Below are 14,758 nucleotides of genomic sequence, written 5' to 3'. Positions count from 1 at the left end.
GATTTAAAAAGGACTTCTTTGATCTAAATATAGCCACAAAGTCAAAGCTCCAATAAACGTCCATTATGAAGTGCATCATGCATAATTTTTTCGCTGGAATGCATTCAAGAAACTAATATTTGCTTCGGAAAATTGGAATTTGGACTAGGATTATCAGTTGCTTGTATCGTTTTGTCAATGTGCGTTACCGTTAATTTGAAATAAAAGTAGTGCTGTGCTTACTAAAATTAAAATCAGTTGTTCGAATTTATCGTTGTTTTCAAAATTTTAATACATTTTATGAATAAATATAAGTGATATTTAAATATAATTGGTAAGTAAATATAATTGTAAATATATTTAATTATTTAGAATTTGGATGCCTCATAGAAAAATAAAGAAATATGTAATGGTTGTTACGAAAACAATTCCCTCAGGACAATGATTTCAAACGCTAGTTCAGAATAACGATTAGCGATTGCGGAATAAGCAATTCCCTTTGGAGAACTGCATGAAAACTTATTGCGAAAGTATTTCCTTGAGAGACTAATTCCACACAAGGAATTCTCACTTAAAAGCCATTGCACTAAATATAATAACAGATGGAATAACAAGTCGAGAAGACTACACACAGTTTATATATAACTAGTTATTTATAATTTAATATTCAAATATAGAAATAAATATAACGCAAAAACCAACGTGGATTCTTTTTCAATAATAATAAGAATACAAAACATTACGAAATATATATTTTTAATTTCCTCATTGATTTTAAAATTTTTTAGCCCATGAGTAGTGCAAGCAAGAAAAAAATTCAGCAGTACTCGGAAGAGTATTTAAAATTTGGTTTCATACCTGCTGTTCATGATGCACGGTTACCTTTTTGTCTATTATGCTAACAATGCTTGAGCAATGATCAATGAAACCAGGTTGTCTTGAAGCACATTTGAAAGCAAAACATAAAGATCAAGTAAATTCAAGTTTAAATTATTTTCAAAATTTAAAAAAAAATTACGAAAAAAGAGCAACTTTCAAGTCTCTCTTTACTGCTCATAATGTTAATATTAATCGCACTCTTGAGGCACGCTATTAAATTTCATTACTCATCGCTAAATCTGAGAAAAATCATAGAATAGGAGAGCAGTTAATCAAGCCTTTAATATCAACATTTGTTAAAACTGTTTTTATAAAAGATGACCAAGGCGTGAAAACCATGCCACTAAGTAACAATACTGTCAGCAGAAGAATCGACGAAATGAGTTCAGATGTTGAAATACAACTAATCGAAAATTAAAAGCAAGACTTTTTTCGGTGCAAATGGACGAATCAACATTGAGAGACAGCGAACCATTATTACTTACATATGTCAGATACATTGATAATAATAATTTTGCTGAAGAAATTTTATTTTGAAAATTATTAAAAAGCAGCACTACCGCTAAAGATATATACAGTACTCTAAAAAGTTACTTAGATACGAATAAAATATCGATGAAAAATGTAACGTCCTGTGCTGCTGATGGTGCTCCTAATATGATGGGCAAAAATAATGGTTACTTAAAACTGATGTAAGATGAAAATCCAGATATGGTTCTTGTGCACTGCGTTATTCACAGGGAAAACTTGGTAGCTAAAAACATTTCTCCTGTTCTAAATAAATCAATGAACTTGGTTGTAAAATGCATTAATTCTTTAAAGCAAGTGCAAAATAAGAGCGCATTTTTAAATTATTTTGTAAAGAAAACAACGTGAGACATGTGAGACCTTTAACTTCACATTGAGGTAAAATGGCTTTCGAAAGGAAACTGTGTAAAAAGATTTATGGAACTGTTTGATACTCTTAGTGATTTTTTAAGCGACAAAATTGAAATGCAATATCTGTTAACGATCGATTCTAAGGCATATTTGAGTTATTTAACCAATATTTTTAAAAAACTAAATATATTGAATAAAGAACTTCAAGGAACAAATAAAACTCTAGTTGATGCAAAAGCGAAGATATTTAGTTTTATTACGTCTATTGAACTATTAGAAAAAAACGTTTACCAAAAACAATTTGAAAAGTTTCATTGGCTTGAAAAATGTGAAGTAACTGATACCGCTTTACTTCGTGCGGCCGTGGCGTAGTGGTTAGAGCGCTTGCCTTATAAGCAGGCGATCCAGGTTCGAAATGAGCTTTGAACATATTTTAGCATCATGGTAAGGAAGGAGGCGTGAACTTCCTGGTTAGATGCACTTCCACGGTGCTCTGTGACAAGACCGTTTGGACTTCTTGGGGCAATTAAAAATAAAAAAATAAAAAAATAGAAATACTTAATATTGTCGAGCATCTAAAAAACTTATCAGCTAATTTAAAAGGAAGATTTTCCGATTTGAAAGAAATTGATTTTCCAACTCGGTTGATGCAGCCAATGTTTGTTAATTTATCTCATATTTCAGATTTGAAGTACCAAGAAGAATTAGCAGAAATGCAGAATGACGAGTCATTTAAAACTTTATTTTATATAAAAGGATCAAGGGGATAGTTTTTTGAAGAGACCAAAATTAAATATCCAAACACAACAGAATGTGCAAGAAAACTATTATTACCGTTTCCTTCTTCATATTTAGCCGAATGCGGATTTAGTGCCATAAATGGTTTGTTACTTAAAAAAAGAAATTGTTGGGATATAAGATAACAGGGAGATCTAAGAATGAAGCTAACAAAATTGGAACCCAATATAAAATCTCTTTGTAACCAGTATCAAGCACAAAGATCTCACTAAATTTCATTTATTTTAGACTTAAATACCTGATGTATTTTATTTTATTTACTTATATACTGTTTACTATATTTGTTTACTTGAATTTTTTTGTTTAATAAATAACCTTTTGTGATTTTTTCCTGCAGTATATCATTTATGCTACTTATGAAAAATTTATAATATTAAAAATTATTCATATGTAACATGGGGGGACATTTTAAGTGTTTATGAGCTTTGGTTGGGCATGGCACTAAAATAGTTGGGATACACTGGTCTACACTCTCTGACTTGACTTCTTTTTGTTCTCCCTCTTTACATAGCTCTCTATATATAGTTGCGCTCTCTCTATGTAAAAATGTACGTTTGAAAAAAAAATTATATAGACAGATACTAAGGATAACAATGTTACGTATCATGAAGTGAAAATGTTACGTCTCGGTTGCGTAAAAAAACGGACATTTTGCACGAAACGTAACGAATTCCGTTTACGTAACAATACGTAACGTAATTTTAAAATGTTATTGGGGGATGTAGTTAAAATACGTATCAAATGTAGAATTTTTTTAACGTTAAGTAACGTTTCAGTTTACACCCGAGAAAAAAAAACCCGCTAATACTACTAGGAATATGTTTAACTTCCTGCTAATCCTGTTAAGTTCCTGCTAATACGGCTAATCCTGGTAAGTTTTCGCTTAATACGGCTAAACCTATTAAGTTTCCCATTAGTGAAATGACGTTTATGAATTTCCTGCTAATCCTAGTAAGTTCCTACTAAGTACTTATCAGGATTAAACGAATTACTTAGTAAGTTCCTAGTAAGTTTTCAAAAATAAAACAAGTATAAAAAATCGTCTTTGTTATAGGCCATCTTTTATTTATTCACACGGAAGACAAGTCAGCCATAAAACAGCTTTTTTAGATTCAATAGTTTTACTAATTAATATTTGTAATTCTATAAGGAGAAAGCTCAAGAACATCTGGGGATGATTGCGTGGTTTGCAGTTTATTTGATGAATATTTGTTAATGTGTTTTAATGTGGTTTTAAATGTTAATTTTAACTCTATATAAATTCGAGCATTTTCTGTTGTATCAATTCGAGCATTTTCTGATTCATAGTGATATGTATGGTGATGTGTTTTTTAAATTATATTTTATTTTTATTTCTGATTTTTTTATTTTTATTGTTTATAATTTTATATTGTTTAATAAACATAAAATCATAAATCATAAACAATTATATTGTCACTCTTTCTTTTTACTATTTCTTTTTACTAAAAAGAGTAAACGACTTATCTTTATTAATAAAGATTTGTCACTTCTTTTTAGTAAAAAGAAAGACTTTTATTTTTAATTTTCTTAAAATTTTATTTATAATTTTATTTAAAAAGACAAATTTTTATTTCAAAAAACCACTCACTTCAAGCCTGACTAAAAGTTTTAGTCAGACTAAAAAGGAGTAAACCATTTGACATTAAAAATTGATTAATATTGAAATCACTCTCTCATAAAATATATATAAAATTTTTTACTGGTAAATATATTTTTTTTTTGTTATCTCTTGTTAACAAGATTTAACATTTCTTTTTAACATGTTAAACAAACTATAAAATTATTGAATATTGTTATATTTTGTATTAAAATTTTTATTTACTTAACATTAAGATTTTTGTTATATATGCCATTATATAAATTAATTTAAAATTTCCATAATTTAATTTTATGATATTTTGATTAACTACTACTATATATAGTTATATAATGCTAGTTACTCAAGTTTTTAGTAATATATATATGTATATATATATATATATATGTATATATATATATATATATATATATATATATATATATATATATATATATATATATATATATATGTATATATAAATAATATATGTATATATGTATATATATATATGTAAATACATATATATATTATATATATATATATATATATATATATATATATATAATATATGTATATATGTATATATATGTATATATATATGTAAATATATATATATATATATATATATATATATATATATATATATATATATATATATATATATATATATATATATATATATATATAAACACACACAATATGTTTAGTTCCATCTCAAACCATGGACAATCAATCAGCTCCAGGTAACTATTTTATTTTCTGTTTCTTGATATATAATGTGATTATGCATAATTATTCATTATTCATGTTGAATTTAAATGAAGAACTTGAAATTTTTTGAGTTTGTGTGTGTGTGTGTGTGTGTGTATGTATATATATATATATATATATATATATATATATATATATATATATATATATATATATATATATATATATATATATATATAATATATATATATATATATAATATATATATATATATATATATATATATATATATATATATATATATATATATATATATATATATATATATAATATATATATATATATATATATATATATATATATATATATATATATATATATATATATATATATATATATATATATATATATATATATATATATATATATATATATATATAAGTAAAGTTAAAGTGAGTTATGAGTTAGTGATTGTAATTATTATTTTTATTAGAGATGAAAAAGTTATTAGTTAAAAGAAACTGTACAAACATTTCCTTTTTTCTTTTACAAAAATTAAGAAAGATAAAGTGTTCATTCATTCAAAAGTTAATTTGATAAGTAAGAAAAAAGCTTCAAAAATTCATACTGTTCAAAAGTTTGTTAGTGTCTTTCTTCATAACTCTAAAGTAGTTCCTTTTTTTTTCAGGATGTTCAATGAAAACTTATCAAAAATCGTCACGGGTACATAAACCTGTTGAAAAGTATGTTGAAAGTTCTCTAGAATCAGGTTTTTATCTTTTAAAGAAGAAAACCTTTATGAAGTGATATCAAGCAATTCAACACTGTTGCCCAATAATTTATCTTTCAACGAAGTGACAGAAAAGCAAGAGATAATGCTGAAGCCTGACATTTTGGCAATAGTTATTTCAAAGTCAAGGTATATGAAGGACATGGAAGTTTATAAAAAAAGGATGGAACTTAAAATATCAAAAGGTTTTGATGTAGTCAATGATTCTTTTAGTTTCCTAAACAAATCCATCAACGAGTCCCTTCTATCAAATCTGAAGCCAATATGTCAAACAGATATCAATTATGAAGAATCTGATGATTCGTTGTCAAGTGTTGATCTAAAAATGGATTCACAAATAAAAAATCCTAAGAAAAAAAGTTGAATCAGTCACTAAGCTTCTTCCAACAATTGATGTGCTTTTCCAAAATGATCTCCTAAAGCAACAATTAAAGGTCCAAAAAAAGATATTGCTTGAGTTAAAGTCGATAAAAAAGCTATTAAAAAAAGAAAAAATTATCCCTGTAGCTGATGAGGCAATCCCTAACCATGACCCAGTAATGTTTAATGGTGAAGATTTGGTGGTAATTGGAGAAAGAAATATGGAAGTTACTAAATTTGCTATCTGTGTTGCTCGAAAACTTTTTACTGATGATGAATTAAAAACTCATATTCTGTTTAAGCAACGTGAGTCAGGTAGACCAAGTTTATCGCCATGTCACTCTGATATGTTTAAAAATGCTGTTAAAGGACGCTTTCAGGATAATCAAGACGTAACTACTGCAATTGCTGCTGTAAATGCTCTTAGACTTGATTTAAGAAAGGGTAATCGCAAACGTAAATTTGTAGCGTAGAGGATGTTTAACTATTTTAATTTATTCAAAATATTTCAAATTTTCTTTATATATATTTAATATATAAAATATATTGTTATATATAAAATTTCAAAAATTCTTTTTTTAAATATTTCTTACTGTAATTTTTTTCTAAACCTTAAATAAGCAATAAATCAACAAAACTATTTTTTCATAGAAAAGTTTAATGTACACTTTTACATATTTTGACATGAACATTTATTAATATAATGTTATGTATAAATGATTTCCATAATATAATTTTGTTTTTTAAATTAACATAATTAAAAATTTATATAATATTTAAATTTTTACAATTTTTTACACTATACTATACAACATTTTTCAAAAAAAAGTCTAGATTATGTCCGTTAATTGGTTATTTAAAATCATTATATGGTATTTTTAATTATCTTTTTTATTCATGTAGTATTTATTTTAGAAACAAAATTATTTTATTTATAAAATGCATAGACAGTCGACATCAGGTAACAGATTTTTTATTAAAGTGATGTTTTTTTTTCATTGTTACATAATAAATGTAAAGTGTTTTTAAATTACATAAATATATAGGTTATATAATTAAGTTATTTATGAATTAAATAGTTATATAAAAACGTGATAATATAATTAATCGTTTAATAAAACAACGATATAAAGAGATTGATTTTAAATTTAGTTTTATACACAAAAGTATGTTTTAAAAGTTTTTGTTGCCATGCTATTGGTACAGTGGATATATATATATATATATATATATATATATATATATATATATATATATATATATATATATGTGTGTGTGTGTGTGTGTGTGTATGTATGTACATTTGATATATATTGGATTTGATCATATTTTAGGTGCCTATGTTAAGAAAAGAAAGTATATGGGAAAGAAAAAAATGCCAGTAAAACCAAGGTTTAAATCCAACCAATCTTCTTCATCTAACTCAGTTTCTTCAAATTGCTCTTCTTGTTTGAATGACAGTTTTTCTAGTCCAAATATATCTAATGATGATTTGAATTCTTCAATTTTGAGTTCCAATGAAGGTTCTCCAGATCAATCTAATCAGATATCTTTTAATGATTTAGAGCCTAATTTTTCTGGAAATGTTGACAATGATTCTCTTTTTTTAAAACAACAACCAATTCGAACATCATCTCCTATAAATTTAGAAAAAAGTAACGATTTTTCATTTACCACTATTTATAATGAAACCTCATCTACAAATACATCGTTTGAAGATCTATATGAAAATGCTATGGTATCAACGATTAGTTTAAAAAATCAAATTTCTACTTTAGCTACAAAACATCAGTTATCAAGTGCGGCTGTTGGTGATATATTTAAACTTATTTCAAATATTTTATTAATTCCTAATAAGTGCCCTTCATACTATCAGTATAACAAAGATTTTTCAGATATACTAATTGACTCACATGATGTTGATGGAGGAATTATTTATGTTCTTCCCTTTCAAGAACAGATCTCCAATCTATTAAAGAACAACCCTAATAGTCAAACTCTGGTAAAATGCATTGACCAAGATTCATTATTTTGTGATATAAGTGATGGAACACAATTTCCAATAATTCAGCCAAATGTTCTTTACTTTCTTTTAAATACAGATGGCCTGACACCAATTTTATCATGTAAAACGTCAGTTTGGCCTTTACTTTTATCTTTCTTAGATATCTCTCCGAGTAAACGTAGAAAACTCCATAATATTGTATTAGTTGGTCTGTACATTGGTCATTTTTCTAAACCAAACTGGTCGCAATTTCTTCCTATCCTTACCAATTGTATTTCCAAAGGTGTATACATAGATCCTTTTCACCTAAGATGTAAAATTGTTGCTTTGGTTGCTGACCTGCCTGCAAAAAGTAGCATATGTAACATTCAGAATTTTAATGCAAAGTAAGTTTATTTTTGTTATATATATATATATATATATATATATATATATATATATATATATATATATATATATATATATATATATATATATATATATATATATATAAAGTTTGGTTAATTTTTCTTTTAAACAATGAAAACTAGCAGGTGTATTTGAGCTTATTTTTTTAGATTTGGATGCAGTTTATGTTTAATTGAAGGCGCTTATAGCAAAGTTCACCACAAGATGCTTTTTCCTATTCAAAAAATATTTATTCTTAGAAATAATGCAACCTATGCAGATCACCGTATACGTGCAACTGAAGAAAATCCTGTTTTTGGTGTTAAGGGAAAGACAGCTTTAACAGATTTGATTTCACTGCCTATTTGTGCACCTCTTGATGTAATGCATTTAATTTATATAGGAATTGCTAAAACAATTTTAAACTTTATTGTTTCCAAAAAATTAGTAAATATTCCAAAGTTATCTAATATAATAGACTCCATAAAATTGCCAAGTTTTTTTCGACGGAAGCCAAAAAATTTGAATAATGAACTTGTTAAGTGGTAAGCTCAAGAGCACAAGTATTTTCTATTGTATTATGGGCCATTTGTGTTTTACAAACTTGGTAATGCTGAAATTTGTTCTCTTTATTTAATGCTTTCAACGTCTATTTATACATTATCCAATGAAATTGTTTCATCAAATGATATTGATGCTTGTCAGCAACTAATTTATTTATTTCAAAAGGCATTATGCTCCTATTTCGGTGAAGGTATTCGCACATTCACTTTCCATGCATTAGCACATCTCTCTGACCAGGTAAAAAATTTTGGACCTCTTACAGCAACGTCTGCTATGGTGTTTGAAATTGTAAATCGCTAACTAAAGAGGTCTGTTACAGGAACTAAAGGCCATGGAAGGCAAATGGCTGAAAAATTTATTAGATTTCAGACGGAAGACCACTTAAATACTTTTTCTTTGAATCCTTTTGTGTTAGGTGCAGCACAAAATATATCAGATAAGTTGCGGAATATGGATATGAATGATTTAAATGTTGACCTAAATCTTTATCAGTTTTATAACCGTTTTAGAGTTGCTGATAGAACTTTTCATGCTTATCATTATGGTAAAAAAAAATTTTTATAGTGTTTTTATTCAAAATAATTATGAACATTATTAGGTTTTATTTCTATTTTTTAAAGTTTGAAATTGTATTATGTTTTTTTGTATTATTATATATTTACTTTACAATATTCTTTTTATTAGAAGTTGTTATTTAGGATTCTGTTTGCAATCAATTAATTAATGAAACATCAAACTTAATTCATAATGGCGACAAAGTTTGTTGTTAACAATGATCTATATCAGATTTCTTTTTGTACCATTTTGACTTTATGTAGTGTTTCTTTTAAGAATTAAATAAATTTGTTAAGAGAAAAGAAATCGTATCCACCTGTTATCGCGGATAACAGGTGGATATGAATAATATCTTTTAAATTAATTAAATATTTATATTTTAGATACAATTATTAATTGTTTTCCGTCATCTGTAAATTTTCCTTTTTTTATATGTATATAAAAATAATATGTGTATATATACATATACATATACATATACATATACATATACATATATATATATATATATATATATATATATATATATATATATATATATATATATATATATATATATATATATATATATATATATATATATATATATCTGTGTGTGTGTGTGTGTATATATATACACACACGAGGCTTATTTAATTTTTTTTAATTTAACTTAGTTTCATATTTTCATACACTTTTATTTTGAAATTTTAGATTATAATAGCTTTGAAACAATGATAATGAAAGTTTTTTCATCGTTCTAAATTTATGGTAAGTTAAATATGCTTTTTTGTTATAAAATATATGATATTATGTTGTTGAATTACATTAATATTGTTATAAATTACGTTATAGCTACAGTTATGGTCGTAAAAGATTAAGAAAAATCTTATGGGTGCAATTATTCCACTGGCACCTGCGAAATTACCAAAAGAACTGACCATCGCTGTTTATTGTATTTTTTTAAATGTTCTAGTTAAACAATCTAACACTTAATTAATTGTTATTTTTGTTATTGTTTTATAAATAAGCGTCCTTATTGCTTAGCGACTAGTTAAGTTATATTATAAGGATTATATTTTCAAGAAGAATCTGTGTTTAAGTAAAAATTATTATTTTTACTTAAACTCGTATATTTCTCGAAAAATAAGCCTACTAATATATCTATGAAATCTTTAAAACTCAAATAATTAAATAAAACCCTAATAAATATATGAATTTAACTAATACAACTATTAACTAAAACTAGAAAGTAATACTTAACCGAGAAAAAAACCTACTAATCCTGTTAAGTACTTACTAAGTTCCGAGTAAAAACCCTAGTAATACTACTAAGTTCCGAGTAAAAACTTGCTAATCCTACTAGGTTTTCTACTAAAAACTTGCTAATCCTACTAAGTTTCCTACTAAAACTTGCTAATCCTACTAAGTTTCCTACTAAAACCTGCTAATCCTACTAAGTTCCTAGTAAGTACTCGGAAACTTACTAAGTTTTAGTAGGAAACTTATTAGGAACTTAACAGGATTAGCGGGGTTTTTTTTCTCGGGCATTTTTTTAAAGTTTGCTCTTTTATAAGTTTAAATAAAATAATTGAGACGTACCTTTGCGGATTAAAACTATTTTTTTTTTTTTCGTGACAAATTAGTTACAAAAAAAAAGTAGTTATCTAAGACGAATCCATTTTACAGTTAAAATAAATTATGATAATTAGCAGTTTTTAAAAAAAAATCTTTAGTTTCAAATATCTCGACAAACGCTTGGTTAAATACCATAATTCTGAGTTACGTTATTTAACAAAATTGTTTTAATACCAATTTTTTTTATATATTTGCTTATTTATGTACTTGATTGTTGAAAACGCAATAACACGCGTATTTTTTAATTATAATAGTTTTTTTTAATTAGAATAGCTTGGACAAACGTGATTTAGTCAAGACTATTGTAATTATAAAAAGTTTAAAAAAATTAACCCACGGCTGTGGGTTTGTTTTAAAAAAAGGCTACTTAAAAGTTAATACAACTTTTAAAGCTTTAAAAAATGTATTTACCTTTAAAAAAAAAGTAAGTTTAAAAGTTAAAATAACTTATAACTTATTTTTTACTTTTGAATGTACCGTAACTGCGGTAATTAAGCAATCTAAGGTACTTATTATCTTTAAAAGTATAACCAACCGAGACATAGCGCAATGTAAAACATTTAGAATTGATACGTAATTAAAATACGTCACAAATATAAACTTTTTACGTTACATTACGTCTTTTTTTTTTTAAAGATTGTAGAGTAGCTGAACTTGATTAAAATAGTTCTTCATTTCAATCGAATATTCATTGAAATGAAAACCGAAAAAAAGGTTATGAGCGCTGCATAGCAAGGAAAAAATTTAAAAATCCCTTTGAAGTGTAATTGTTTATACTCCTATGTTCACTTTAGATATGTTGACTCCGTTGCCGAACCCTTAACCTCCGCTGTTTTTTAAAATACTGTCATTTTGATCCAAGACGTTCATTTTTACCTTGGCAATGACCTCTTCTTTTTTTGAGAGTGTTGAACCTGAGAAAACGCTTCTAAACTACACATACTTTATTAATACCATAGTAGACAAACCAGAAAAGGTGATTTGCTCAGTATAAGAGATTTCAGGAGTTCCGTTAATAAGAATGGAAGAGAAAATGGCCGAATGAGCTTCTTTAATGATATCACCGTGGACAATTCCTCCGCGTTTTTTTTATAAATTCATTTTAAGAACTCCAACCGTAATAATAAGCATTAACTTTTTTTACATTTTTGTTGGCAGCGACTTCTTCTTAGTGTAAATAAAAGAGTTGGTTTTTCTGCCTTAAAAGCCAGAATATTCTTTCATTAATATCAATATTTTTTGTTTTGTACGCTGTAAAGAGTTGTAAACTACGACCAAACAATAACTTTTTTAATACTCTATTATTAAAAAGAGAGCTCAATATTTATTCATAAGTTTAATATTGTATTATATATAGAATTATATTTACTATTGCTAACTTTATTTGAATAATCCTATAAAAATATAAACTTGAATGCAAGAAATTTATATAGATATTTTTACGATATTTTGCGAATTTAAAAATAAATTTAATATTTATTTTTAAATTCGCTATACTCAATATGGATAAAACAATACTCAATACGACTAAAATAATACTCAATATGGCTTACTTATATATACTTGAGATACTAATTAGTATTTCTAGTATGCAATCTGTTTTAGGTGGTCTTAGAGTAGCCTTAAAAACAATATTTTTAGTTAAGCATTGATTTTCTAAAGGACGCGTAGTTCTATTTATACTGTTGCAGTTTTTAACATTATTGGTATTTTTATTGCGCAAAATGTGTTGGTTGTGTGATTTGATAATAGTACTGATATTTGACATGCAGCTGTAACTTATTTTAACGATATTTCAGTAAGAATATATATATATATATATATATATATATATATATATATATATATATATATATATATATATATATATATATATATATATATATATATATATATATATATGTATATATATATATATATACATATATATATATATATATATATATATATACATATATATATATATATATATATATATATATATATTATATATATATATATATATATATATATGTATATATATATATATATATATATATATATATATATATATATATATATATATATATATATATATATATATATATATATATATATATATATATGTATATATATATAATGTCTTTTATAAATAAAGCCTTTAAAAATACTTTCAACGCAACTGCTTTGACTAGTCTCAGACTCCCGCTTAAAAACTTGGCAAATGCTGTATTTTTGACATATGAACTAGTGGCCTAACCGTTTAACCAAGCAAGTTTAACCAAGTTTTTATATAAGGAGTCTAACGAACAAAATCATAAATGCTTTATTGATCTATTTAAATAAAGTAAAAAAATATATACATCTGTATGGGTGTTCTTACTTTTGTCATCATTTTTGAGTTGTTATAAATTAAACTTTATTTGCAAGATCGATTTTGTGTTCTTCATACAAAATAAGCAATTTACGATTGGAGTTGTTTTATCGTCACCACACACCACGTTTTAAAATTGCTCTTCTGTCTAAAATATTTGAAAAGTTTTAAGAGATTTCATACATTTTCTATCAATATTTATCTAAAAAAATAATAGACGTAATACGTGAAGTTAATATCTAGTATTTACCAAGTTCATTGATTCCCTGGTAGTGTAACGCTGACGTAACGCTTACGTATTAATCATGCAGAAGTTTGTTTTAAAGCGCGTTAATTACTTAATAAATATCATGCGTCAAAACTAATTTGTTTTATTTAAAGTTCACCAACTGATCGAGGTACAATATAGTGTGGTTGAGTGGTTAGCAAATTAGATCTTGGTGCCTGTGCCCCGGGTTCAATTCGTATTGGAGTCTATTTTGGGTTTTTTTAGAATACTTTTTTATTAGTTAACTAATTGATGCTAATATATTAGTAATAATAAATATTAATATAATAAAAGACACGGCGGTTAATAAATACTTAAGTAATTCAGTTAATAAATAACATAAATACGCGTAACATGTCTTGCTTTTAAAGATAAACGTTATTGTTAATGCTCTTACTCTCGAGTCCTTAATACAAGGGGGGAGGGGGAATGAAAGAAGGAGGGAGGTGGGAATTTTAGTCTAGATCCAATAAAAGGGGGAGAGGGGGTGTTAATAAAAGGGGAGTGGAATTTTTTTATGATTCGATATAAGTATTTTTTATTAAAAAGTTTATTTTATAAATCTGAACTAATATTTTTTACAAATTACGCTTAAAACTATTAAATTCTAGCGTAGCTTGCAGTCAAATGCGCATTTTTGAACAGTTGTTTTAGCATAATTTCATTAGGATTTAATATTCTGAATCGAGATTTACCAGGTCGGCGATTTTTAAAGCCTGTTTATGCTGAAAGTTTTTGTTTTTATTGATGACTGAAAGAACTATTTTCTAATTTTTTAAGGCCGATTTTCACTGATTTTTTTTCTTTAGTTTTGAGATATAAAGTTTTTGCTGACAACAATTAAAAATTAATATAAGGGGGTGTCTTAATAAGCTTGGGGTGGGTGGGAAAATTTTCCAAAAAATAATAAATGCCCCCCCCCCCTTCCCTCCCTCCATTTTATTAGGGACTCGAGAGTAATATAGTTTATAAAGAAATTCTTTGATGAAATTTTTTAACCTAGAATTATTTAT

The 14,758-nt window shown here is 25.7% G+C and overlaps 2 protein-coding genes across 4 annotated transcripts in view; one reads left to right on the top strand and one right to left on the bottom strand.

The window, feature by feature from the left end:
- LOC101239809 (uncharacterized) overlaps positions 1-13,629 on the bottom strand; it is a 36,004-nt gene extending 22,375 nt beyond the window's left edge. The window contains exon 1 of one of the 2 annotated variants that reach the window (XM_065814382.1): positions 13,487-13,629. In XM_065814382.1, the coding sequence (XP_065670454.1) occupies positions 13,487-13,498 (12 nt within the window). In that variant the 5' untranslated portion in view covers positions 13,499-13,629. Of the gene's footprint in view, positions 1-13,466 lie in introns of both variants that reach the window. The other variant, XM_065814383.1, reaches the window with a different exon arrangement.
- LOC136089001 (uncharacterized) lies at positions 6,812-10,482 on the top strand. 2 transcript variants are annotated; one of them, XR_010642688.1, is made up of 5 exons: positions 6,812-6,957; positions 7,331-8,387; positions 8,559-9,496; positions 10,201-10,257; positions 10,342-10,482. XR_010642688.1 is itself a non-coding variant. In XM_065814381.1 (5 exons), exons 1-4 carry the CDS (start codon positions 6,936-6,938, stop codon positions 10,222-10,224), a joined length of 1,314 nt encoding a protein of 437 aa, XP_065670453.1. In that variant the 5' UTR covers positions 6,812-6,935; the 3' UTR covers positions 10,225-10,257; positions 10,342-10,482. The 2 variants fall into 2 exon arrangements, 1 of the variants encoding a protein (XP_065670453.1); XM_065814381.1 differs by having other exon boundaries at positions 8,559-8,769.
- Positions 13,630-14,758: the final 1,129 nt, after the last annotated feature.

The sequence above is a fragment of the Hydra vulgaris genome, chromosome 12 (assembly GCF_038396675.1).
Source record: "Hydra vulgaris chromosome 12, alternate assembly HydraT2T_AEP".
In the NCBI taxonomy this organism is placed as follows: domain Eukaryota; kingdom Metazoa; phylum Cnidaria; class Hydrozoa; order Anthoathecata; family Hydridae; genus Hydra; species Hydra vulgaris.
Note: the sequence above shows the minus strand (reverse complement) of the source record. Positions and strands in the feature narration are given on the sequence as shown.